The sequence below is a fragment of the Zootoca vivipara genome, chromosome 3 (assembly GCF_963506605.1).
Source record: "Zootoca vivipara chromosome 3, rZooViv1.1, whole genome shotgun sequence".
Taxonomy (NCBI): domain Eukaryota; kingdom Metazoa; phylum Chordata; class Lepidosauria; order Squamata; family Lacertidae; genus Zootoca; species Zootoca vivipara.
Window position 1 is genome coordinate 64,599,885 of NC_083278.1, and position 24,933 is coordinate 64,624,817.

At 39.9% G+C, this 24,933-nt stretch overlaps 1 protein-coding gene across 10 annotated transcripts in view; it reads right to left on the reverse strand.

The window, feature by feature from the left end:
* Nucleotides 1–24,933, reverse strand: part of SYNE1 (spectrin repeat containing nuclear envelope protein 1) — a 293,499-nt gene that overhangs the window by 109,419 nt on the left and 159,147 nt on the right. For all 10 annotated transcript variants that reach the window (XM_060272764.1, XM_060272762.1, XM_060272760.1 and 7 more), the window contains 14 exons: nt 24,574–24,720; nt 22,494–22,619; nt 21,165–21,341; nt 16,071–16,336; nt 12,387–14,547; nt 10,340–10,677; nt 9,265–9,409; nt 8,871–9,089; nt 7,203–7,465; nt 6,713–6,878; nt 5,124–5,279; nt 4,331–4,483; nt 2,686–2,868; nt 1,114–1,251 (listed from right to left, as the gene is read on the reverse strand). In XM_060272764.1, the coding sequence (XP_060128747.1) occupies nt 1,114–1,251; nt 2,686–2,868; nt 4,331–4,483; nt 5,124–5,279; nt 6,713–6,878; nt 7,203–7,465; nt 8,871–9,089; nt 9,265–9,409; nt 10,340–10,677; nt 12,387–14,547; nt 16,071–16,336; nt 21,165–21,341; nt 22,494–22,619; nt 24,574–24,720 (4,638 nt within the window). The remainder of the gene's footprint in view (nt 1–1,113; nt 1,252–2,685; nt 2,869–4,330; nt 4,484–5,123; nt 5,280–6,712; nt 6,879–7,202; nt 7,466–8,870; nt 9,090–9,264; nt 9,410–10,339; nt 10,678–12,386; nt 14,548–16,070; nt 16,337–21,164; nt 21,342–22,493; nt 22,620–24,573; nt 24,721–24,933) is intronic.

Genomic DNA, 24,933 nt, shown 5'->3' on the forward strand with positions numbered 1-24,933 from the left:
GCATCAGACCTCAGAACGAAGGCATATGACATCACAAGGATTTTACTAAGAATACAGGTATCTAAGAACTCCTCTCTGACTCCTGCCAGGATTCAGGAGGCACCCACGGGGAAATAAAGATCAAGCAAGTTTCTAGAAACTATCATTTATACAACTGCCTCACTGCTTTTATGGTCTATCATCATCCATTCCTCTGAAAAGATACCAAAGGGAACTCTTCCCAGGCCTATTACTCCACCAGAATTGTCCAGAATTGTCCCCCCTGCCCTAATAACCTATGGAGAACTATTGCACCAAGTCTCTTTATCTTAACAAAATGAAGTGGGCAGCTGAAATTTTTTGGTATTTCTAAAACTATGTAGTAAATTATGAGAACCTACTAGGCAGCAGTTTCATTAAGCCATGTAGTTAATGGAAAACTTATCACATGATGACTACCTGCAGTACTTGAAGCATGAAGTATAAAGTAGTTGTCTCACTTTTATAGCTTGCTAGACTGAGACAGGAAAATTCAGCACTCATTCCTCTAGCAATGAGCTATTCATCAACACCAATACTTTATGGAGCCAGGAGTAGATTGTATTAGTCTGGACAGGGCCTTGTGTGCCTCACATAATTCTATTATACACATCCTCTGATGCAATATTGAAGGTACAAAAACTCAACCTCATTAGCATGTGATTAGAGACATCCAAATACACTTTGTACAACAACAACAACCCCAATTAGTACAGAAACCTCTGTGACAACCTGTCAAAACCAAATAAGGAAAGAAATGCTTACTGGCAACAAATGGGAGGCAGGGTACTTTCTTATGCCAACAGCATAGCACAATAAAAACATTTTCATTTGAGCATCAGTGGGGCAGGAACGCATGTTGTTTGATCTGCTACTTCAACTTATTTTTATATACTGTATATTATTTGTGGTAGACCTGGCTTCCAGCATTATATATCATGTATATATTCTGATATTATATATCAGAAAACAGCACAGGCTTCATAATTTTCATTTGATAACCCAATGGTATTATAGTTCAGAGGTAGCAACTATCTTTGGTGCAACAATTTGTGTCGTCATCTATTATCTGAAAAATGTTTTTGCTATAATCACCTGATGAGTCAAAAATTGATCACGAAGCTGAACGGCAGAATTCCATGTAATGCTACCATGTGTTAGGATTTTAGCTTTTTCAATCCATTTCAATATGAATTCTAGCATCTCATTATATTCTTCTAAGTGTGAAATTGCCTGAAAAGACAAGTAAAATCTACTTCAATAAATCCAAAGCACAGTCTTGCGTACAAAAATACTTTTGGTTTCTGAAATGTTATCACTTTATTTACCTAGCAATTTTCATTACTTCCATTCTTCTAGTTTCTTAACATTTACATTTCTCGATTACTGTTCTAATGTGCTGATTGCATTAAAATTGGTACATTTGCCATATGCTTATTATGCTTACTTCTTATGCAGATGCAGCTACTGTATTTTAAATTTTTTACATGGAAGAATTATGATGTATTGATGTCAAGGATTGGCTCTATCACAAATGACTGCACTGCTTGCTTACCTGATCTACAACACCTCTTCCTCTATTGACTTAACTATGTTTTGTGAGTACTCACACAGACTACAAGCAAAGGACCAATCCCTCTTAAGGGCGAGCAATATATTGCCCTACACAGAAATATATCAGACAGTTGTTTCTTTTTCCAAGATACAATGTACTTTTCTGGACATCTAGTATATTGAACATTTAGCATTATTTTAAACCATTAGAAACTACTGTTGGTCAATCAGTAACATTAGCATGCAATATATCACATGCATTGGCAATTGGTTTAAGCTCAAGAGGCCACAGAGTAACAGGAAACACGTGTCCCCTGGCTGAGGGCCTCTAGTGGATAAAAGTGAGTCATAAGGGCTTTATGCAGCTTTCAGCCTTGCTGTACTTTCTGAAAAGCCCTTTGAACTTACTGGATTTTAAGAGGCCCACTAAGACTGCCATCCTATGCATATTTACCAGAGTAGGCATCAAAGAAAAAGAAAAAAAGAGGGGGGGGGGCTTACTTCTGTACAGACAGATTGTGTTGTAAAGCTGTGTTTTTTTTAAAAAAAAGAAGTCTAAAAATCTTTAAAAATCTTAAATACATTAATATCTAGAGATAAACATAATTTCCACTTTCATCCCTTCTACCATGTGGCCACAGTAGGGTGTATTCTGCAAATTAAAATCAAAAGCAAAATTGATGCCAAGAAAATCTGAACTCTGCAAAATGACCCAAATATACAAACTAAAAATACTTGCATATTTTTGCACAATTTTTTCTGTATTCTGGTTTTGCTAGTCATTGCTTCGGGGCAAGGAACTATGCAAGGAGCTGGCAGCCTCAACTTAACCTACTGGAAATTTCACTTTGGCTTCTGAAATTTCCAGCAGACAATGTCTATCTTCGCAGTTTAGAGGGCAGGAGACTTTAAGGGGACGACGACGACGATGACGACAAACAAACGTGAAATCCCCTGGAAACTGAATTCTGTGCACAGTACCATGTTCTACGTGCTCCCATGGTGTATTAAGAGCCCTTCAGCCTATCCTGCTATTATCTGTTTCAACAATACTTGAACAACATCTCAACAATATTTGAAATTGTATTAAGTTAACGTAATACTATACAGTACCTGGCTCAGCTTTGATGCCCTGTACTCAGCCTGCCTAATAGTTTGCTGGTGGAGAGCAGTCAGCTGGCTTATCTTGCCAGCCAGGTGCTTAGCCAGTTGAGGATTCTGCTCTGCAAAGTCCTGAACAGCTGCATCGAGTTCCATCAGCTTTATGTTGCAGCTGTCCAATTCTTCACCCAGTAGCTGGAGGGAGAAGAAACTGCATTACTTGCCAAAAAAAGGGAAAAGACTGAATGAAAGAGAGAAAAGTGGACAGATTGTTTCCTTTCAAAGTCTTGCGAGTATTGTTACACAATTCTCAGCATTTTTTTTGTATGGAATGGGAAGGATGTGCAGATTTCTCTCCTATAGCTTCCAGCTCAGTTTCTTTGGAGTGGCTGGTAATTTTCCTCCCACACACACAAAAGGAGTTATTATTGTTATACTAAGCACTAAGGTAAGAGTATGGACATAAACACACACACACACACACACAGAGAGAGAGAGAGAGAGAGAGAGAGAGAGAGAGAGAGAGAGAGAGAAATCACTGGCCATACCCTGGAGTCGTACATCTAAAAGTGAGAAGTTCCCAATCCTATATATAGTCAGCCCGACAATTTGTAGGATTAGATGTATGTGACACAAATGGGGGATATCTATACATTTTCTCTATTGATTTAAAAGTAAGAAACATTTATATCTCTCTTTTTAAAGAATGGCATAAAGACAATAATATTGATCACATTTGCACAGAATGATATGCCAGAATTTTGGCGTATCGTGGTTTAGCATGAACAAGTAGCATGCTACTGCAATTACTCTCATTTTATTCCTCCTTTGGTGGGAGTAATGTTTGGCTGCAATATCCAAACCATGGATCAAGGTTGTTGCATCTTAACCAGCCATCTTGCTAGCCAACCTTAAGCCATGAGTATTTGGTTTACTCATTGTTATTTGTTAGAGAGTAATGAGCTTTAGACATAATGGGGGAATCAAGCTTCCTGGTTGGTTTATCCCACTCATGCCTGGAGAGAAGCAAAGTGGAAGCAACTAGGCAGTTTGCAGCAGCATGCAGCTCATTTGCATTAAAACATGATAAACCAGAAAGTTTGGCTTATCCTTATGTGTGAAGATGGCAATTATGTCTGCCATTCTCAAGCCATCTTTTGCTTTCACACTTCAAAAATGACTAGCATCAACTAATGATTTCTATGTGTGAATAAATCGATCATCAGAGAGCAGAGAAATCATTCATTTGCAGGATCCTCAAAGAAAAATTATACTTTCTGCTGCTCCATCAGCTTACAAGAAATAATTTGATACACACACATACATGAACCAGCCATTAGTCAAATGCAGTCTTAAAAGCTTTCACATACGATACCAAAGGGTGATATCTTCCCGCTTTCATTATAATCCGTCTCTCTCTATGCTCCAGGCTTCATAACACAGTACAGGAGAGTCCAAATTGTGTCCTCTACATGTTGTTGGATTCCAGCTCCCATCAGTCTCAGCCAGCATAGCCAATGGGACTTTCAGTTGAACAACTTGAGGGCACTAAGTTGGCTATCCCTGATATAGGTTTTTTTTTGGGGGGGGGTAAATTTTTGATTCTACAGGATTCTTAAATAGGGAGTGATTCTGTACAAAGTAGAATCTTATTTACCCTTTGATCCATTTTGGCTTGTGTTATGTTATTTGTCTTCTCCTTCAGTTTAAATAGAATTGAATCAAGCTCTTTTGCAATCCCTTGAATCTTTTGATCAAATTCTTGATTCAATGCTTTGCTCTGCTGAGCTTCTTTTTCTTTGGCTTGAATCTGCCAAAAAACCAAAGTTAAAAAAGAGAGCAACTAAACATACATCAATTATAGAGAATCAGTGTGACCACAAAATTGTATGCTTATGTATGTAGTTTTGCATTTCCTTATACAAATGCAAGAAAGTTGTGGCAACTTAACAGACTCTAACAGTAATTTTTTTACATGAACTTTTGCAGCCAAGTATCTCTCCAATAGAAAACTGGGACAAGAGCATGCTTCTGTCTCGCTGTATGTAAGTGAGGAGTTTGACATAGGGCTCAACTGAGACTTCTTCACTCCTTCTGTCTCCCCAGTTGGCCTCTTGGCCAAATGTATGTGTGCACTAAGTAAACTGCATTCAGATCCCTTGAAAAGAAGGCACAGTTGGATGTATATATGGGAAAGCCCAGATAGGCTCCTGCTGCAAGAAATGGTTGCTGTACTGTAGTGCTGAGGACCAACCAAGGTGGGACAGGGAAAAATGCTTTAATGATCTCTACCAAGACCCATTTCTATATCCACGGCTGTATGGGGGGAGGAATTACACCCATTTTGTGGGGTTGGGATTGTACATGAGTGCATGTGTGGTTTTACTTATCATTCTGCTATTACATGACTCCATTTACAGAATCGATAGTACTCACTTCAAGTATTTTACCTGTTCATGTATATTTACAAGTGCTAATCCAACTTCTGCTAAATGAAGAGAAAGCTCTGAAGGTAAAATGGTATAAAGTCCCAAATATTTGTTCTGCTGTTGTTCAGCCATTTTCTCAACAGCCTGGCGGTGAATAGTTGCTTCATTGAGGAGAGACTACCAGGAAAGAGAAAATATTGCCAAAAGAGTGGGGGGAAAGTGATAGGTTTTAGAGCTTCACATTTCATACGGTTACAAAATAATGAGTGGTGTCCTCTGAAACTTATCTCCAATATGACAAATCTTACCCACCTCAGTGTGTCTATTTTGACAATAGATATCATCTAAGATAATGCTGAACCCTTTTGTATGCCCACAGCATGCAACCTTGACCTGAATACTTCTGCATCACTGGAGTCCTGTTACTTCCAGAACAATGATAATGAGTGAGACCAGCTCAGTGATCAGTGTATTAATCTTACTCATATGGTATTTCTTGGGAAGTAGGATAGTAAGAACTGCAAATGACTGCACTTCTTTTAGCCTGTTGCCAATATTGCTTCCTCTCTAATATCCTCTCTGAATGATGGTTGTTTGGAAACTTCATCAACCTCAGGCATCCTGCTTTTGCACACCTCAGTCTTAGCGGCATTTGGCAACCATCCAGCCACAGCACATACACTGGCAGAAGCCCTGCACACTTGCAATGGGGATTTCCCCCTGCAACACCCCCATTGGCTTAGTGGATGGGTGAGAGAATCTCCAGACCAGTGCTGTTGTGGTGAAGAGAGGGGCATATGTTCCATCTGGAGGGCTGAAATGCTTGCACTGACTGAACGATCAGCTTAGCACAATGCTGAATTTCTCTTTAACCTTATCCAAAGCAGAGCCTCACTGTGCAGGAGTATTTCATTCCAGGTCACCCTGCTCTCTAAACCAGCTGGCCACCCTTTGTCTTGCTTACAGTTTGTACTGTGCCTTGTCAACAAATCTTGATGCTGTGCTACTCTTGTGTGCTTTTCACTAACACCTGGCCTGCCAAACTTTGTAATCCATCCACTGCCTTATCTCTATTTCTGGCAGTGGCTTCCATGTTGGATTCAGCCACAATTATGAAACCAGAAATATGGTAGACAAATGCAAAGAAACATAAAGCTGGTTTCGAGTTGTTACTCAAATGCTATAAGCATATAAGTAGCATTTGTTTAGCACGGTAAATGGAGATAATTTAAAAGGTACACCGGCCCGCTCTGCCCCCATTTTTTTTAATGAGACACTTGACAAATATTGTATTTCACAATCCATTACTGTATATGTATAATTAGAGCAGGTAAATTTTGGGATTCCCTTTATTGGAAGTTTTAAAAAAGGTTTTTGAAAGGAATCTGTGAGAAATACTTTAGCTATAGGATTTCACTAAATCACGCTTCATATCCTAAAGGAATCCTTTTAAAACTGAATTTTCTCATGTCTGTCTGCTGTGGAACCTCAGTTTGCTGCAAAGAATCATGTGGTACATTCTAAAATTTGCACAGGGCACCACAACCAATCTCTACAGAAATTCTCAAATCTACAGAAACACACTGGCACTGTGTGCAATTCTGACATACCTGCAATTCCTCAAGCTGAGGATCTATCTCAATTGTAGGATTTAATAAATATTCTCTGGCTTCCTGAATCCAAGACTTCACTTTATTAATCTCTTTTTCAACTTCTTCACGCTCTTTAAGTTCTTGTTTAACCACTTTCCCACTTCTTTTCACCTTTTGTTGCATGCTTAAAAATACAAACAACATTTTAAAGAACTGAGTAGCACACCTCTCCATACATTTGTCAAAACCTTGGAGTACATTAGTGGACACATTCTATTATTTATTAAATTTGCCATTTATATTTTAAATGGAATATAAATGTTATTATTATGGCTGTTATAATTAATTAAATCAGCAAGTTTAAGTTATCGCCTATCCTATGTTGATAGAAACCAATATTGTGTACTTTAAACTATACAAGTATTATATTCAACAGTGAGAAATTCACAGAATATATACAATTATGGATCATAGCCAATATTTACAGTTTAAAATAGCTTTTTCTTACTTCTGGCATCTGTCTTGCATTGCTTTGATTTCTTGCATGATAGGCATTTGCTCTTGGGAACCAGAGGCTATTTCTACGTCCCGGAGCATGCTAAAAGCTTGTTGCTTCAGCAGACCCACAGATGACAATTGTTGTTCAAGTTCCAGAATGAAATTACTGTGATAATCCAGAAGATCCACAAGTTCATTCTTTGAGGCCTTTTCTACTGAACTTTCTGGTATGCGATCTTGCAACTGATCAAGAGTTTCTGTTGCTTTTTTCATCTAATGATGATATATATATATTTAAAAACACACACACAATAAAAAAAACATTTCCATAAACTCGTCAGTCATAATAATTTACAACCATTTTAAAGGCTCTGAATTGCTTCCCCATATATTTTACAGTTGTTTATAATTAAGCTTTCACATAATGGTAATTTTTTTAAAAAAAATAGTTTGCTATTCACAATTGTACTTCTGTACTTAGGTTATAGTATGTTTGATTTTGTTAATAACATGCTTACTAAAACGTGTCTTGTAAGCACCACTGGACACAAACTTAAGATCTAAGTAGCACAGCTCTCTCAATGCTTCCTAGCTTGTTCTGCAGCTGATAATACTCCCTCCCACCTGTTCCCAGTTCATCAGGGGCTGTGGCTGTGGCCCTGTGTGGCTGTGGGAGAAAAGGCAGGAGGCTTCAGGGAGCTTCTGCCCAGGAAGTACTTCACAGCTGGGTCTCAAGTACTGCAACATGGGCGTGCCCCCCCCCCCCGATTAAATAAAACAATAGAAATACTTAACTAACTGACCAATCACGTCGGTTCTGCCCTCTCCAACAAAAGTCCTGGCTATGCCCATGTGGTGCAGGGAGCCAGTCAGTTTCATTGCTGGGCTCCCAAGGGGAAGAGCTTCTGGGGTGGATCAGAGAGAAGACCTCAGGAGTCTAGTCCACTCCAGAAGCATAAAAGGAGGACCCGCCTGGCCTTCTCCATCACTTTCACTGATCTTCCCATGCCTTTGTGCTCTCTTTCAGATTACTGGTTCTTTCCTACTTTCCTACGGCAGAAGAGGCATTGGGCTGGATTCTTAGAAGGTGAAGGAGCGGGGTAGCCTGGAGATACAGGAGCGGGGTAGCCTGGAGACACAGGAGATCCCCTTAAGGGGTATTGGAGGGCAGATTTCTCTCTTGAAGCCTAACTGACAAGCCATGGCACCCCTTACCAGTGGCCAAAGGAGGTTTGCCATAATTGGCTCATGCTGTGATGAGCCTCATCAATCTGTAGCTAGGCTGGTTGAACACGTGGGTACCTGCCCAATGCCTATGCCAAACCTGTTATGTAATCAATAAGTTGTGATCTATTTATCCAACTTAGATTGTGTTCATCATATTTTATGGCTTGCTCCTGGCACCACACACAGCTACCCTGTGCATACATCCGCAATATTGATTAGCTTGCTTCATCACATCACTGTAAGATATGCAGTTAATCCAATGAGAAATTCTTTGTTTTCAGCAAAACCCACCTTCTTAAGTGGTATTTATTTCCAAGTATATGCAAAATATTCTTTTCCTATAACTCTTCATTTTAATATTTGAATATTGACATTACAAATGCAAAATATACTTGCACCGAATGGCTAATAGTGAATAGTTAGAGATACCAAATAGCCTTGATCCTTATACCTTATTGTTAAATACATTCCATTTCTGCATTGATTCTTCCAAAATCCTCTCCTGCTCTTGGGCAACACTTCGGAGCCTTGTCCACCGCTGCCAAACGGTTGTCATGGACCTACTTATGGTTGCCTTGCTGGCATCATTGCCTATTTTCTCTAGGCGGCATGCCTTCTCCTCCAATGAAGTGACCTTCCCATGAAAAGAGTTCACTACAGACACCAGTGACTGAGGAAGCAAAGAGAATGGGTTTTTTGGGGGGTATCTTAAGAAAATAATTTAAAAATATCTAGCATATCTTATGCTTCATTAAGTGTGTAGCATAGCTGAAACAGATTGTGTTAAATTAAGGCCTGTGGTTTCAGTGGAGAAGATGTGACCTGACATAATTCAGAAGCTTTACCTTATGTGATATTAATTTTTCATCTGCTTCAAGACTGGAAGTTGCTTTAGCTACGGAAAATTCAGATAATTTCTTCTCAGATTCATTCATCAGGTCAATAACTTGCTGCCTTGCCACTTGATACTCTTGCCACTCAGAAGCACAACTTGAAAACAAATCAAACAATGAAACTTATTTCTGAGTAGGCAATGGCATGTATAGTTATTTGGAATCAATGGCAATTAAAATCTGCAGTGCTTAACTTTGGCTGGATTGCACTGTAAATGTTTTACGAAATAATCATAGCAAGGCAAAATACTGATTGTAAATGTGAATGATTTGAGGCATGGTCTTTAAATTGCATTTAATTCATTCAAATTATGATGGACCAAAAACAAACAAGCCTACTACTCTTTTTGGAGAAACAGCCCCTTGAAATTTATTTATTTATTTTAAAATACTATAAACCGTGTAGTGTATACTGTGTTTCTCCAAAAATAAGACACCGTCTTATATTTATTTTTCCTCAAAAGAACACATGGTGGCTTATTTTCAGGGGATGTCTTATTTTTTTATTATTATTAAGTATGGTACAGCTTAACCTACAAGGTTAAACTGCCTATCACTATGGCTTATTTTCAGGGTATGACTTATTTTCAGAGAAACACGGTAACAATTCTAAAGCAACACACACACAGACACAAATGGGGCTCGGATCCATAGAAGAGTGGTTCAACCCTAGGAGTCAGCAACAGAACTAGCAACGGAGGTAGATGCTTGCTCAGCTCATTGATATCTTCATGGGAATTGCTCCAGAAGCCAGGAGAAGATGGGCATGTCTCTGAACCTGCTATGACTGGTTCAAAATGTTGACTGCAGGGCTAATCTGAAAGTGGGGAGGGTACACCACCACCAGCACTCTGGCAGAAAAAAAACACCATCTACCTTTTACAAGCCAACAACAGAAGTCATGGATTTATCCTCCCATTTCCCAACAGCTGCCTTTCTGAAAAGAGGACAACAACTATCTTGTCATTTTGTGTGACAACCATCTGCTAGACATCTTATCTGACATTTCAAAAACGGAAAATGGTACCTTTGCAGTAGCACTTTCTGGGATTGTGCTTCTTGTTCTGATTCCATGCCATTCTCTTCTAAAGCCTTCACATTCTTCTCCAGCTCCTCTTTCCCTGTGACTTGAATAAAGGGCTCCATGTCGACCACAAGGGTCCGCAGTTCTCCCAAATGCACACGGAATTGCTTTTCAGTGCTAAAAAAATCTATATGGTTCTTTAGATTTTCCTCTGAGTTCTCCATATCGAGGCCATTTCGTGCCAACTGTAGCAATTCCTGTGCATCTTCAAGCCAGTCACTAGCAGTCTGAGAAACCTGGTAGTATCTTTGGCACAGGCTATATAATTTATTCAATTTATCCTGAAAACAAACAATTAAAATGACATGTATGGTCATTAAGAAAAAAACCCACTTATATAACATAATAATTAGGGAGGCTCTGATAACCAGCAGGTTTGATTTAACATAGTTCTGCTAAAATGAACAGCAATGTTGGATCCACCTTTTGTCCAATCTATCTGGAAACTGCACTGGAGTTTAAGAGCAGGGATGACTAATGCAAAATACACGCCTTGTTGAATACAACAGATAACACCTGCATTTGGAAGTGCATTCAAGTGTATATATAATTTGCACTCGTAAAAGCGTTACTAGAGACTCTGAAGGGTTTCTATTAAGTTCCAAGATCATGGAGTGGGAAACTCAATCAAAATAAAGGGGCAAGTTTCCCACATTCCTGCACAAAATATCTAAATTAGAATTGTCTCACTATTGCTCATTATTTTATGCAGATTTCCCCTCTACCACAAAGTCTATTGAAGGGGAGCTTCTCTTAGTAAAAGCCACTGATGATGCCCAGGAAGCAAAGTTATGATCCTACAGCATGTTTCCCATGGAGCAAGTCCTACATGCCTCATGTTTATGGCCAGACTATTAGTAGAGTGCATTATGCTCATGTCCACAGCATGAGGCAGATCAGACTAAAAGGAGAGAGTAAGTCTCTATGCTGGATTTTTAACATTAATTGTCACAAATTGCTCAGCTGAGCGTTCATTTTCTCAGGTGAAGTATATTAAAAATCCCAACAGAACAACTATGCAACAAGGCAGGCTGGATGCCTTATCTCTTTTAAGTATAGAAGCAGATGTGTTATGTAAAATTAGTTTTGAGGATCTGATCAAAGACTGCAGTTTTAAAAGTAGGAGAATTTTTTTTCAAATGTAAATAACGCGGAAGTATATAAAAATAAACACTATTTTCCATCTTACTGTGATGGTTTATTATCGCTTCTATTCTAAATTAGATACATACTGGGGCACAAAAATCTTTTGAGTGATTAGGGCCTTGCCTCTATAGTCTCAGGAGCTGTGGACTAAAAAACCTTTGGTGTAGAATCAGAACTCTTGATTTATACAATTGGCATTTACACTGCCTATGCTGTTTAAGGTGATGTTGGCCTGGTTCTCTGGTAATCCTAAACCAGGAGTGTAGGCACCAGGAACAAAAATACAGCCGCTTCACTCCTCCTCTGATTCTGCTGATCTAACCAGCTCTAAGCCATGGTTTGTCTTGTTCCAGACAAACCTTAAGACATACCCAAAGTTTGATGTTCTGAGTAGAACCACCATGACTCCGCATTCAGATATGATGCTAAGCCAAACCATGGCTTATATGGGGATAGCACAACAGAAGCATGAGCAGCGCAAGAGCAAAGTGGCTACGTTTTTTTGCTTAAAATAATGATGGTGGTGGTGGTGATGATTTATTTATACTACACCCACTCTAGGTGGCTTCCAACAAAATATTAAAATACAATAATTCATCAAATATTAAAAGCTTCCCTAAATAGGGCTGCCCACATCCTTGCTTGTTCACGTATCACCATAGTTTGGCTAAGAATTAGGAGCAAACTGAGCCAATGACAGCCATACTACCAGCATGAAATCTAAAACTGGCTTCAGCAGGTTAACCCTGGTTATTATGCCATGCTGATTATTCTAATACAAATCTTTAATTCATTGTCTTCTTAATGTTGGTAAAAAAATTAAAGGAATGCAAGATTCACTGACCTGCCGCTTGTGTATTGCTTCTTTCACTTCCCCATCAAGTTCAGAGAGTTCAGCAAGACTATTTTCCAAGTCAGCAGGTACCAGTTCTTTGGCCTTTGTATACTTCTCCTTTTCTTTACTGCTTAGTGCTCCCATTATCCTTAGGCTGGACTGAACTTCTTCCTGCTGAATCTGAACTTTACGGATCTCTTCCTGGATAATGTTCAGTTTTAAATCAATACTCAGTTGATCATTCAATTCTGCCTTAACGTGCCTCAGCCAATCAAGGGAGCGATAGATTTCAGTTTGGAAATCTATGCTTTGCACCAGTCTGTTTTCACACTCTATCACAGTATCACCAATGGCAGTCTGCAACGTCTTCAGCATCTCCTGCCAAGTTCGCACCTGATGATTTGCTCCTTCATGCACAGATGGGTCAAGCTGGGAGGAAAGCATCTCAAGATGCTCAGCTATGCGTTTCAAAAGAATCCCAGCATCCTGCAGACTGCCAGCCAAGGAATGGTACATTTTCAGTTTTTCCTCTGCTGGGAGTGTTTGTTCATTAACTTTTGCTTGTTCCTCTTTTACAGAATTTAGCTGCATCTCAAGTTGCTTACACATTTCTTCATGTTCTTGATATGCTTCTATCATATCTTCCAACTGGTTTACTTTCTGTTCTATTTGCCTTTTTAGTTTGTGATACAAGGTGGTAAGCAGCAGCATCTCCTCTGGCAGCCATGGTTGCCCAGTGCTCCGAAATGCTTCCTTCTTCTGGTTTAATTCATCAACTGCAGCACCAAGGTTTATGACTTCAGCCAGGATGCTTCTGTAATCTTGCTGGAGTGACACAGCTTCTTTGGCTAAGAGGGTAAAAGGGGCCTTATGTTGGCTCACTAGTTGATCTTCCAATTCAGACAGAGCCTTTGTTGTCAATTCAATTAATGATGCATATTCATTACGGGCCAAGATTGCTTCTTGGACTTTACAGAATTTGTCCTTAGCCAGAGCAACAATCACACTAAATTGTTGAGGCAAGGCATTCAGCTTTTCATCAAGATAAGAACGGTCCATGTCATTGAGTGATGGTAAGATTTCCTGGCCATCTCTTTGCAATGTCAACAGAAGATTTTCATATTCAGAGCACTGCTCAAGAATTTGGTGATACTTTGCTAGTTGGGAATAAAGTTCAGAATTGCTGTTCATTAAATTGATCTCTGGGAATGAAACAATATCAGACTGCTTAAGCCAGTGGCATAATTTATCCAAATCTTCCTTGAAATATTTTCTAGAAACCATATGTTTTTCCAGTTCTATTAGTCGCTGGCTACATTTCTGCAAAATAGTGTCATACATGTTCTGTAGCTCTTGCAGTTTCTCTAACACTTCAGTCTTCTCTTGCGCTGTTGTTTCCTTCATCAATGTCCTCCCTTGAGACCACAGGGCAGATATTTCACTCTGGTAGGCCTTAAGGCTGGCTTGTGTACTCTTACAAACCCGGATCTGTTTGCTTACATCTTCTGGTAGCAAACAAATGTGCTCATAGAACATTACCTTTTTCTCATGTTGTTGAATGTGATTCATTGCTTGAAAGGCTGCCAGGAGGAATTGAGTCCTTTCAGATAATGCCTTATTCAGGTGCTTTCTCCTCTGACCAACCAGATCGCTAAGGCAATCCACGTGATTTTCGGCACCTGACAGGCATTTCTGGAGCACCTGTCTTTCATTAAGCCCCAAATTAGTCATCACCCTACTGGCATCCTTTGTAAGTGCTTTCAAAACAAGTTGTTTGGCTTCCACTTCACTGCAAATGGTGAGATGGTCCATGAGGAAGTTCTGAGCCAGCTCAGGTGGTGGACTGTGTTTGAGAGCTTCAGAGATGCTAGGTTGCTGCTCTTCCGCCCATTCCATTAATTCCTGAAGTTTAGTCTGCACCATACTCAGCTCTTCTAATGTGGTGACAGACAGTTGAATTTTCCTCTTGATAAGGTCCTCTAGCTGGATCCAGCGCTGCTCAAAGTGCCCCGTCTGCTCTTTTACTAACTCTCTGTCATCCAGATTTAGATGTTCTGTTATTTTCTGCTTCTGATCCTTCAAGTCTTCAAGAGCAAATCGTCTCTCCTGCAGAGCCAATGCTAGCTTTTTCAAAGCCTCAAGATGGGTAGTGGTACTTTCAGCATCCGATCTGTTAAAAACAAGTAAATTAAGAGCACAACTCAAAATAAGCAATAGCACAGGCATTGGGTGTGGGGAGGAGGTGTTCGAGCAATGTGAAAATCTGAAGCATTCTTTTCATTCCCTAAGGGCGTTAAGAGATTTAAAAATCATATGTAAAGCAATCATTGCTAAACACACCGCCACTGCAAAGTTCTGTATAGCTGGAGATGTCACTGAGTGCATAGGTCTTTGCCTCCAAATATGAATTTGGGTAACTCATTAATACTCACCTCAAATACAAGGTAAGCATTGCAGTCCCCCATGTTATTCTGTTGGGTTATAGTCCAAATATGTCCTCTCATCCATCCAGTCACCCACCCACCAATCTACCTGCTCACCTTCGCACCTGCTTAGCCTGCTGCTGCTCTGGCAATGGTGGGAGGAAGAAATGTCAGTATCTTTCTTGCTCCTCCCCCCTTGCTCTACCTGGCTCTGCTACAGCAGCAAGAGAAGTACAGATACCACTCTGAATTGTAGCTGAGGGGACTGGAACAGGTGGAAGGTGGGTTAGAGAGAGGAAGACTGAAGATATGCAGATGAATATGTTTTTAATATATATCTCAAAAAGGCTTCAAAAGGGCCATGCTTTTTTGAGAGTTCTCTATGAAACCTTGTAAAAACTGAACTTAGAAAGCGAGCTTGGAGAGGAGTCCACCCATCTAGGTACACTATCCTTTTAATCATTTCAGCAAACCTTTGAGGCATACTGTTAACTTAAAAGCATCTACACACATTGCCAGCTCTTCAATCTGAAATGTGCCAATATGCCTGTAACATTGCCCTAACCCAATGTGCCAATGTGCCAATATGCCTTAACATTGCCCTAACCCTATTGTGTCCACAAGCAGTGCAAGCATGTGTTTAGACTTGCTCACTCTTGACTTGCTCATTCTCTTCTTCCATTTTCATAGTTGATCCTGAAGGAGAGAGGGACTTATGGAGGCATAATAAATAAATAAATAAATAAATAAATAAATAAATAAATAAATAAATACATACATACATACATACATACATACATACATACATACTCAGGTAGGGGGACATGAGTGTGGAGTCTGTAGGAGGGTTGATGCTCAGTACTAGAGTATATGCTTTGCATGAATGAAGTCCTAGGCCCAATCCCTATCATATTCAGTGAAAAAAATCCTAGGGTAGCAGGCCTAGCAAAATCGTTATCGAAGCCCTTGGAGAGCTACTTCCAATTAGCACAGACAATACTGAACTAAATAGACCAAAAGAGCTCAATATACAGTAGTTAATTTTTCTATTCATTACAATTTGCCTTTTAGAGGAAAACCCTACCAATGTGGCTTCCAAAAGTACAAGAGCAACATTTACAACAGACTAGATTTAAAACCAGAAAAGCATAATTGCAATTCCAAACATTCATGAGTATAGTTCTATACTCTAATGAGAAGTGGTCACCTTAGCAATGTCTGTATCAAAGAAGTGTTACAGATTTTCCTGACTCAACCTGTGAGTCCCTACCTTGCCAAGTTGTCCCATTCTTGTGTAAACTTTTCCAAAAAGACTTCTACTATGTTTAGGCGGTCATGATAATCCTTTGTCCTCTGAAGATCTTCCTCCCTGTGTAGGAGCACATTACTTGTTTGAAGGCAAAGGTCCAACCAATGGTTGCTCAAGCGTCCTACTTCCTTGTGCTCTGGTGACTCTTGTCCTTGGGTTAGTTTGCTCACCTTTTCAGTCACAGCCGTCAAAGCTGTCTGTTTAGACTGCAGCTTCTGACTGAACTCCTGTATGAGGAGAAAGGAAAATGGTAATGAATTAACAACCTGAGAACTAAATGAGAATGTTTAATGCATTCTATTTACGCTGTATCACAAAGACATATAGAAGTCAGATCAATATTCTTCTGTTTCATAAGATGTCAAGATTTCTGTTTTGACAATTCATGGGTAACAAAGAAGTAAGAGCTTTTTCAGATGGCAAATCTTCCTTCAGAATGAAAGCTGACAAAGGACCCAACAGCTCTCTTTTCCTCTTCCTTACACCCTTAGAAGGGAAACTGTCTCTTCCTTGTCCTGTTTTCTGTATAATGTCCCATGAAGAAGGCAAATTGAGCCAGATCTGTGTTGGAAAGCTTTAGGTAGAAATTCCAATAGCTCCTTTTTTAGAGGCAAACTATATGCAATATGCAATATGCTATATGCAAATGTATGTAACAAGACTACCAACTGTCTTTTTCTTTAAAAGAAGCTGCTCCGGTGAGGGTTTGAGGTACCCAGACCCTCTTTCCCTGCTTAGTGTTTCTTTGCTCCAAAATACCCCTTGAGCAGCTTTCCCACTGGATTCTCACAGAGCAGAGCAAACACAGCTTTGGAATCTCACAGGTAGAAAAGCTGCTTAGGGGAGTTGATTTGGAGCAGGGAAGAAGCAGGTGAGGAAAATGTTATGCACTCTCTTCCCATCAATTCTCTGTTCTAAATGCCCCTTTCCTCAGGCTACTTTTTTTTTTTTTTTTTATAAAAAAACAATGACTCTTGCTCTTTAAAAATGTAGGATTAAATTTACTACAGTAGTTTTCTATTATGGGTTACATGCAGCAAATTCCATGTTAGAAATATATGCAGAGGAGCTATATGGTCACACAGGCTAGCTCTGTCCATCAGCACTGCTGTGTCCCATCATCTTACTCTTCCAATGAACATCCATTTCATGTTGATCAGAAAGGGTTCCCCTGGATACAGATGATTTGGGTCTCTCTTCAAATGTAGGAGCTGTGAGGAGAACTTTTTTCTGATCAATATGAAATGGTTGTTTATCAGTGACAGCAGCATACGGCAAAGGTGGCAGGCAGCAGTCCATGCCATCCCACAGCCTCCTTCATGTATATGCCTATTATGTGGAGCAGATCACGTGTACTCCCTTAACGTACTGTATCAACCTGGCATTTTGAGATAACCTGGAGACTGTTTTACCCACGCGTAACCATAGAATGCCCCTTCATGGATCAATGCCTTGTCGTGGCGAAGGGGCTTGAATAACTCAGAGAAGCTATGAGCTATGCCATGCAGGGCCACCCAAGATGGACAGGTCATAGTGGAGAGTTTTGACTAAACGTGATCCACCTGGAGAAGGAACTGGCAAGCCACTCCAGTATCCCTGCCAAGAAAACTCCATGGACAAAGACAACAGGCATATAAAAGTTATGACGCTGGAAGATGAGCCCCTCAGGTCGGAAGGCGTCCAACATGCTACTGAGGAAGAGCGGAGGACAAGTACAAGTAGATTCAGAGCTGATGAAGCGGCTGGGCCAAAGCCGAAAGGACGCTCAGTTGTGGATATGCCTGGAAGCGAAAGGAAAGTCCGATGCTGTAAAGAAAAATATTGCATAGGAACCTGGAATGTAAGAACCATGAATAGAGGTAAGCTGGATGTGGTCAAAAATGAGATGACAAGAATAAATATCGACATCCTGGGCATCAGTGAACTAAAATGGAAGGGAATGGGTGAATTCAGTTCGGGTGACTATCATATCTACTACTGTGGGCAAGAATCCTGTAGAAGAAATGGAGTGGCCCTCATAGTCAACAAAAGAGTGGCAAAAGCTGTAATGGGATGCAATCTCAAAAATGACAGAATGATCTCGATACGAATCCAAGGCAGACCTTTTAACATCACAGTAATCCAAGTTTATGCACCAACTACCGGTGCTGAAGAAAGTGAAATTGACCAATTCTATGAAGACCTACAACACCTTCTAGAAATGACACCAAAGAAGGATGTTCTTCTCATTACAGGGGATTGGAATGCTAAAGTAGGGAATCAAGAGATAAAAGGAACAACTGGCAAGTTTGGCCTTGGAGTTCAAAATGAAGCAGGGCAAAGGCTAATAGAGTTCTGTCAAGAGAACAAGCTGGTCATCACAAACACTCTCTTCCAACAACACAAGAGACGACTCTACACATGGATATCACCAAATGGGCAGCATCGAAATCAGATTGATTATATTCTCTGCAGCCAAAGATGGAGAAGCTCTATACAGTCAGCAAAAACAAGACCTGGAGCTGACTGTAACTCAGATCATCAGCTTCTTATAGCAAAATTCCAGCTTAAACTGAAGAAAGTAGGAAAAACCACTGGGCCAGTAAGATACAATCTGAATCAAATCCCTTATGAATACACAGTGGAAGTGAGGAACAGGTTTAAGGATTTAGATTTGGTGGACAGAGTGCCTGAAGAACTATGGATGGAGGCTCGTAACATTATACAGGAGGCAGCAACGAAAACCATCCCAAGGAAAAGGAAATGCAAGAAAGCAAAATGGCTATCCAACGAGGCCTTACAAATAGCGGAGGAGAGGAGGCAAGCAAAATGCAAGGGAGATAGGGAAAGATACAGGAAACTGAATGCAGATTTCCAAAAAACAGCAAGGAGAGATAAGAGGGTCTTCTTAAATGAGCAATGCAAAGAAATAGAGGAAAACAATAGAATGGGGAAAACCAGAGATCTGTTCAAGAAAATTGGAGATATGAAAGGAACATTTCGTACAAAGATTACCATAATCAAGGACAAAAGTGGTAAGGACCTAACAGAAGCAGAAGACATCAAGAAGAGGTGGCAAGAATACACAGAGGAATTATACCAGAAAGATATGGAGGTCTCGTACACCCCAGGTAGTGTGTTTGCTGACCTTGAGCCAGACATCTTGGAGAGTGAAGTCAAATGGGCCTTAGAAAGCACTGCTAATAACAAAGCCAGTGGAAGTGATGATATTCCAGCTGAACTATTTAAAATTTTAAAAGATGATGCTGTTAAGGTGCTACACCCAATATGCCAGCAAGTTTGGAAAACTCAGCAATGGCCAGAGGATTGGAGAAGATCAGTCTACGTCCCAATTCCAAAGAAGGGCAGTGCCAAAGAATGCTCCAACTACCGCACAATTGCGCTCATTTCACACGCTAGCAAGGTCATGCTTAAAATTCTACAAGGCAGGCTTAGGCAGTATGTGGACCGAGAACTCCCAGAAGTGCAAGCTGGATTTCGAAAGGGCAGAGGAACCAGAGACCAAATAGCAAACATGCGCTGGATTATGGAGAAAGCTAGAGAGTTCCAGAAAAACGTCTACTTCTGCTTCATTGACTATGCAAAAGCCTTTGACTGTGTCGACCACAGCAAACTATGGCAAGTTCTTAAAGAAATGGGAGTGCCTGATCACCTCATCTGTCTCCTGAGAAATCTCTATGTGGGACAAGAAGCTACAGTTAGAACTGGATATGGAACAACTGATTGGTTCAAAATTGGGAAAGGAGTACGACAAGGTTGTATATTGTCTCCCTGCTTATTTAACTTATATGCAGAATTCATCATGCGAAAGGCTGGACTAGATGAATCCCAAGCAGGAATTAAGATTGCCGGAAGAAATATCAACAACCTCAGATATGCAGATGACACAACCTTGATGGCAGAAAGTGAGGAGGAATTAAAGAACCTTTTAATGAGGGTGAAAGAGGAGAGCGCAAAATATGGTCTGAAGCTCAACATCAAAAAAACCAAGATCATGGCCACTGGTCCCATCACCTCCTGGCAAATAGAAGGGGAAGAAATGGAGGCAGTGAGAGATTTTACTTTCTTGGGCTCCTTGATCACTGCAGATGGTGACAGCAGTCACGAAATTAAAAGACGCCTGCTTCTTGGGAGAAAAGCAATGACAAACCTAGACAGCATCTTAAAAAGCAGAGACATCACCTTGCCGACGAAGGTCCGTATAGTTAAAGCTATGGTTTTCCCAGTAGTGATGTATGGAAGTGAGAGCTGGACCATAAAGAAGGCTGATCGCCGAAGAATTGATGCTTTTGAATTATGGTGCTGGAGGAGACTCTTGAGAGTCCCATGGACTGCTAGAAGATCAAACCTATCAATTCTTAAGGAAATCAGCCCTGAGTGCTCCCTGGAAGGACAGATCGTGAAGCTGAGGCTCCAATACTTTGGCCACCTCATGAGAAGAGAAGAATCCTTGGAAAAGACCCTGATGTTGGGAAAGATTGAGGGCACTAGGAGAAGGGGACGACAGAGGACAAGATGGTTGGACAGTGTTCTCGAAGCTACGAACATGAGTTTGACCAAACTACGGGAGGCAGTGCAAGACAGGAGTGCCTGGCGTGCTATGGTCCATGGGGTCACGAAGAGTCGGACACGACTAAACGACTAAACAACAACAACAACCATAGAATGTATTTAGCAAATTCAGGAAAACTCGGCCACTACCTACTTCTCTAAAATAACTAATCAATTTCATAGGAAAATGTCTTTATTTTGCCAGCTGAAGGTAGTTGTCTACCAAACCTAAGTGGCCTATATCAGTTTCCTGGATTGTGGTTGATTTTTCAGAAATGAAGTCATCTGTATAACTCAAAAGGGCATTTCTCTTCCAGCTCTAACATACCATAGCATAAACACATAAAGTGCCACTCCTGCCCACATTCTTTCCGCATACCTGCACTTCTTCCAGAGAAATATATAACAGTCAAACAGTGTCAAGTATATGTAAAAATAAGAATAAAAATAAATCACCTGTTAGCTACAGACTTCTCTTTTATTTGAATGGAAGCTGCCCCTTACCTTCACCTGCAACACCATATTCTGAGCAATGTTTATTTCCAGCTCTGCCCCTCGCCTCTTCATATTCTGCAGTTGCTGATCTGCATCCTGAAAACATATCCAAAGCTCTGCCTTCATTTGCTTTATTTCCTCCCAGCCCTGAGCAAGGTACTGTGAGTTCATTATCCGATCTTCGATCTGAAAAATATGTAGGAGCGTAGCAGGAACATTTTAATGCAATTCTTTATGGGCTGTCTTAAGATGTACACTACCTCTTTATGTAGGGCAGACTCTTGCGATAGATTTACAGCAGGGGGTGGGGATGGGCCACAGAGATAGAGGATAAAGAAAGCTTGCATAAGTCTCTAGGATCCAGAATGACTTAACCCTGTGAAATTTCAAAACCCAATATGACCATAGCATGCAAACACTCCACACATAAAATAATTTTATTAAAATTAAGGATAGAAATGGATAACACTGATTGAACTTTAAAGTTTCTCTTTGCGTCTTTTACCTCTCTTTCTAGAGGCTTTGAAAACATTGTCAGCAGTACCGGTTTGTTTGGACTATATAGATGGCCTGGAATTGTATTATTTTGCTTTCTGAGAAGAAGAGTCCATCTGAATGTTTACAGATAGCATGGGTCACTGCTGAACAGTTTTTGTGTATAATTTATTTGTCAACAATAAATATTCTATGTACTATGAGCAAAATTTATTACTATGGAAATATCATTCAGAACATTTTTTAAAAACAACAACCCGGTTTGTTTGCATTGTATAAATGCATGTGCATAAATGAATGCATTTGTTATACTTTAAAGTTAATATGGCTGCTCTGTCATAGGACAGAGAATTTAATAATGAAATGGAAAAGCCAATGTATCTATTAGGATTCCTACTCCTAATGTGCAACTGCAATTGCAGTTTTGTTGCATGGCGGATTTCTGCCTCAGAAAATATTAGAAATTTTGTTTTTTCAGTGTAATCTGTCAATAGGTTTTACTTTACCCTGTCACATCTTTTATGTAGCAATGAAGAAAGCATTAAATATGCAAACGCACTCTGAAATGTTGCAATACTCTGCAGTAAAATAAAGGCCTGACTTCTTAAAATAATACTGATATATTTTAAACATTGCTAGTCTATTTATTTGCCTGATATAAAGATATACCACTGTTTTCTAGGTATTACTGCATCAGTTGGTATGCTATTGATGCATATCTTTCAGATGAAAATCGAAATAGCTTCTTCAAACTGCTATTACCTAATATGACCCCTGTGACACAGTAAGACAATTGCACCTCTAAGAAGGATTAGAGGAGGTCTGCCAGAGTTTATCCCATACCGTTTGCTTTGTCAGCTGGATGTCTGTTGCTGTATTTTTCACTGTGCTGTCTGATAAATCACACATAGAGCACAAAAGATCCAAATAGGTGCTTGCTTGCTCCTGCAGGGCTCTGAAATGCTTAACCTAAAAAGAATAAGGAAAGTTTTTCATGAGAACAATATTTTCACATTTCACCAAGAAAGCTTTCATTTATACAATAGTCTGATGAACTGAAAACAGGACAGAATCATTACGGTTATTTTTGTTACAAACTATTCAGAAAAGTGTAGAAATAATGAATAACAAAGATGCAACACACCAAAAAAGCATGCAATTATCCACCCACTCATCAACTTGTTTCACTATATTAATGCATGCTAATATTTAAGTTTATATTTAACTTTCCCCAAAAACAAAACAAAATATCTGTTAGGCTACTTGAGATCTGACTGAAAGCTGTGTCCAGACAAACTGACTTCATAAAACAAAAACAGGACAAGATGCTGGTTCTTGAAGAATTAACAATAAGGGATTGGCTGTCTAGACCAACTAATTACTGTCCATCTGAACAGATTCATCACTGTCTGGCTTCTAATTTCTTAATCCAGCCTAGTCTTAATAATATTACAACCTCAAGTAGCAGATTTTCAAGGGCATGCTCTGCAAGATATATACTCCTTCATGAATGGAATATACTACTTTATTTTTTTAAGTAGCATTACAATTTGGGGGTGATAAATCTTATTGAGGACACAGCTAGAATTCCTAATTCTGGACCCACCATGCTGAACACTTCCATAGGATTTTTCAATGGCTCAAGATACATTTGAGAAATCTGGAGAATAATAAGAAGATATAGGATTGTATCTTAAAGCGCCTCCAAAATGCGCATTTGGACTTGTTCATTTTGACTTTAAATTCTTTAGGGACTATGGTTTTGAATAGAGATGCAAAGTAAATCTTTTGAACATTAAAAACATTTATTTGAAATTCATGCTGCAATGATACAGAAAGGCGTTACCAAACAATTTCTGCTTGTGATAGCCAAACATGTTGAACCACATTTGGAATACAGGGTACAGTTCTGGCCGCCTCAATTCAACCTGGGAGGATTAAAGGGCCTGGGGGAGGATAGCATCAAAGCATGTCCCTAGCTCAGGTGGGCCCTGCCTGGCCAGAACCTCTTCGCCAGTTGCCAAGTGCGATCCTGGATGCTTGGCCCACACCAGGGACCAGCACTAGTCAACTCCCCAACTGGAATGATGAACCGATCCTAATTCTATTCTATTCTGTGACTGCTTGATCAAAACTACGCACTGTGTTAAGTAGTACTTTCTTTTGCCTGTCCTGAACCTTCCAACAAATCCAATATATCTAACGTTCCAAACTCCAGTATATCTATAAACCAGAAACAACCACCATCATGGAAAAAACAATATCGCTAAGTGTCCGTTCTTTAAACAAGTACCGGTATCTGATTTCTTTTTAAAATTCATGGTACAATGCTTGAAGACACATGATCATGATAACTTTCTCCACATTAGTAAGTTCTTCCAAGATCAATGTATTCATTTGACTGTGCACAGAGAAAAAAAACTCTGATCCCCACAAACCATTGGTGGGTCACAAATACCCACCTCACAGAAAGGATCCAGGGATCAACAGCATCCTTGTTGGGAGGTTGTCCATTGATCCCAATCAGGCTTTTCAGGGGTGCAGCCTCTTTCCCCCTCCCCTCCCCCCTCCCCTGGGCTTGCATGCTATCAGCGTGTGAGGGTGTTAAATTGGGGTGGGGGAGTGTATTTTTGTCTGGGGGATGGCAGGATGGGGAATATTGTATGGGGAGGGAAGACAGCAATTCTTCTCTGACACAGGTTTTAATCTGAGTTGGAGAATATTGTCACTTGACAATCTTGGTTCTCCTTTAAGGTGGACTTTTACAAGCTCCCAAAGCTCTCCTATGAGTCCCAACTAGGGATTGTTGCTGGAACCCCTAATGAACATACCAATTTTCTGTTTAATTATGCACACATTTGGATTCAGCCATTTTGGTAAATACTCTATTTTGATCAAATATTTCAATATGGACTGTTCTTACCTGCTTAACAGCATCTGCCATGCTGAAAGGCGGACGAGGATTTGGCTTTAACTCTGGCCGAACGGCAGAGAGCCAAACTTTACATTGCTGAAGTGTGTCTTGATGGTTAACATGTTTCTGGAGTTCGTGCTCCAAACTCTGGTACACCTACAAAAAAAAAGCATGAATAAGTTGCCTAATATTTATGATGTCATTATTGAAGATAAAACTTTCCTCAAGTTGATAGGCTAATTTTACATATAAAGCACCTAAAAACTTTTTGTTAATTGGCCGTATGGAAATGTTGCAAATAAGTAAAGAGACGCCCAACAAACATATAATCTATATTAGCAATATAGATATTACTGTAGTTTTCCGAAA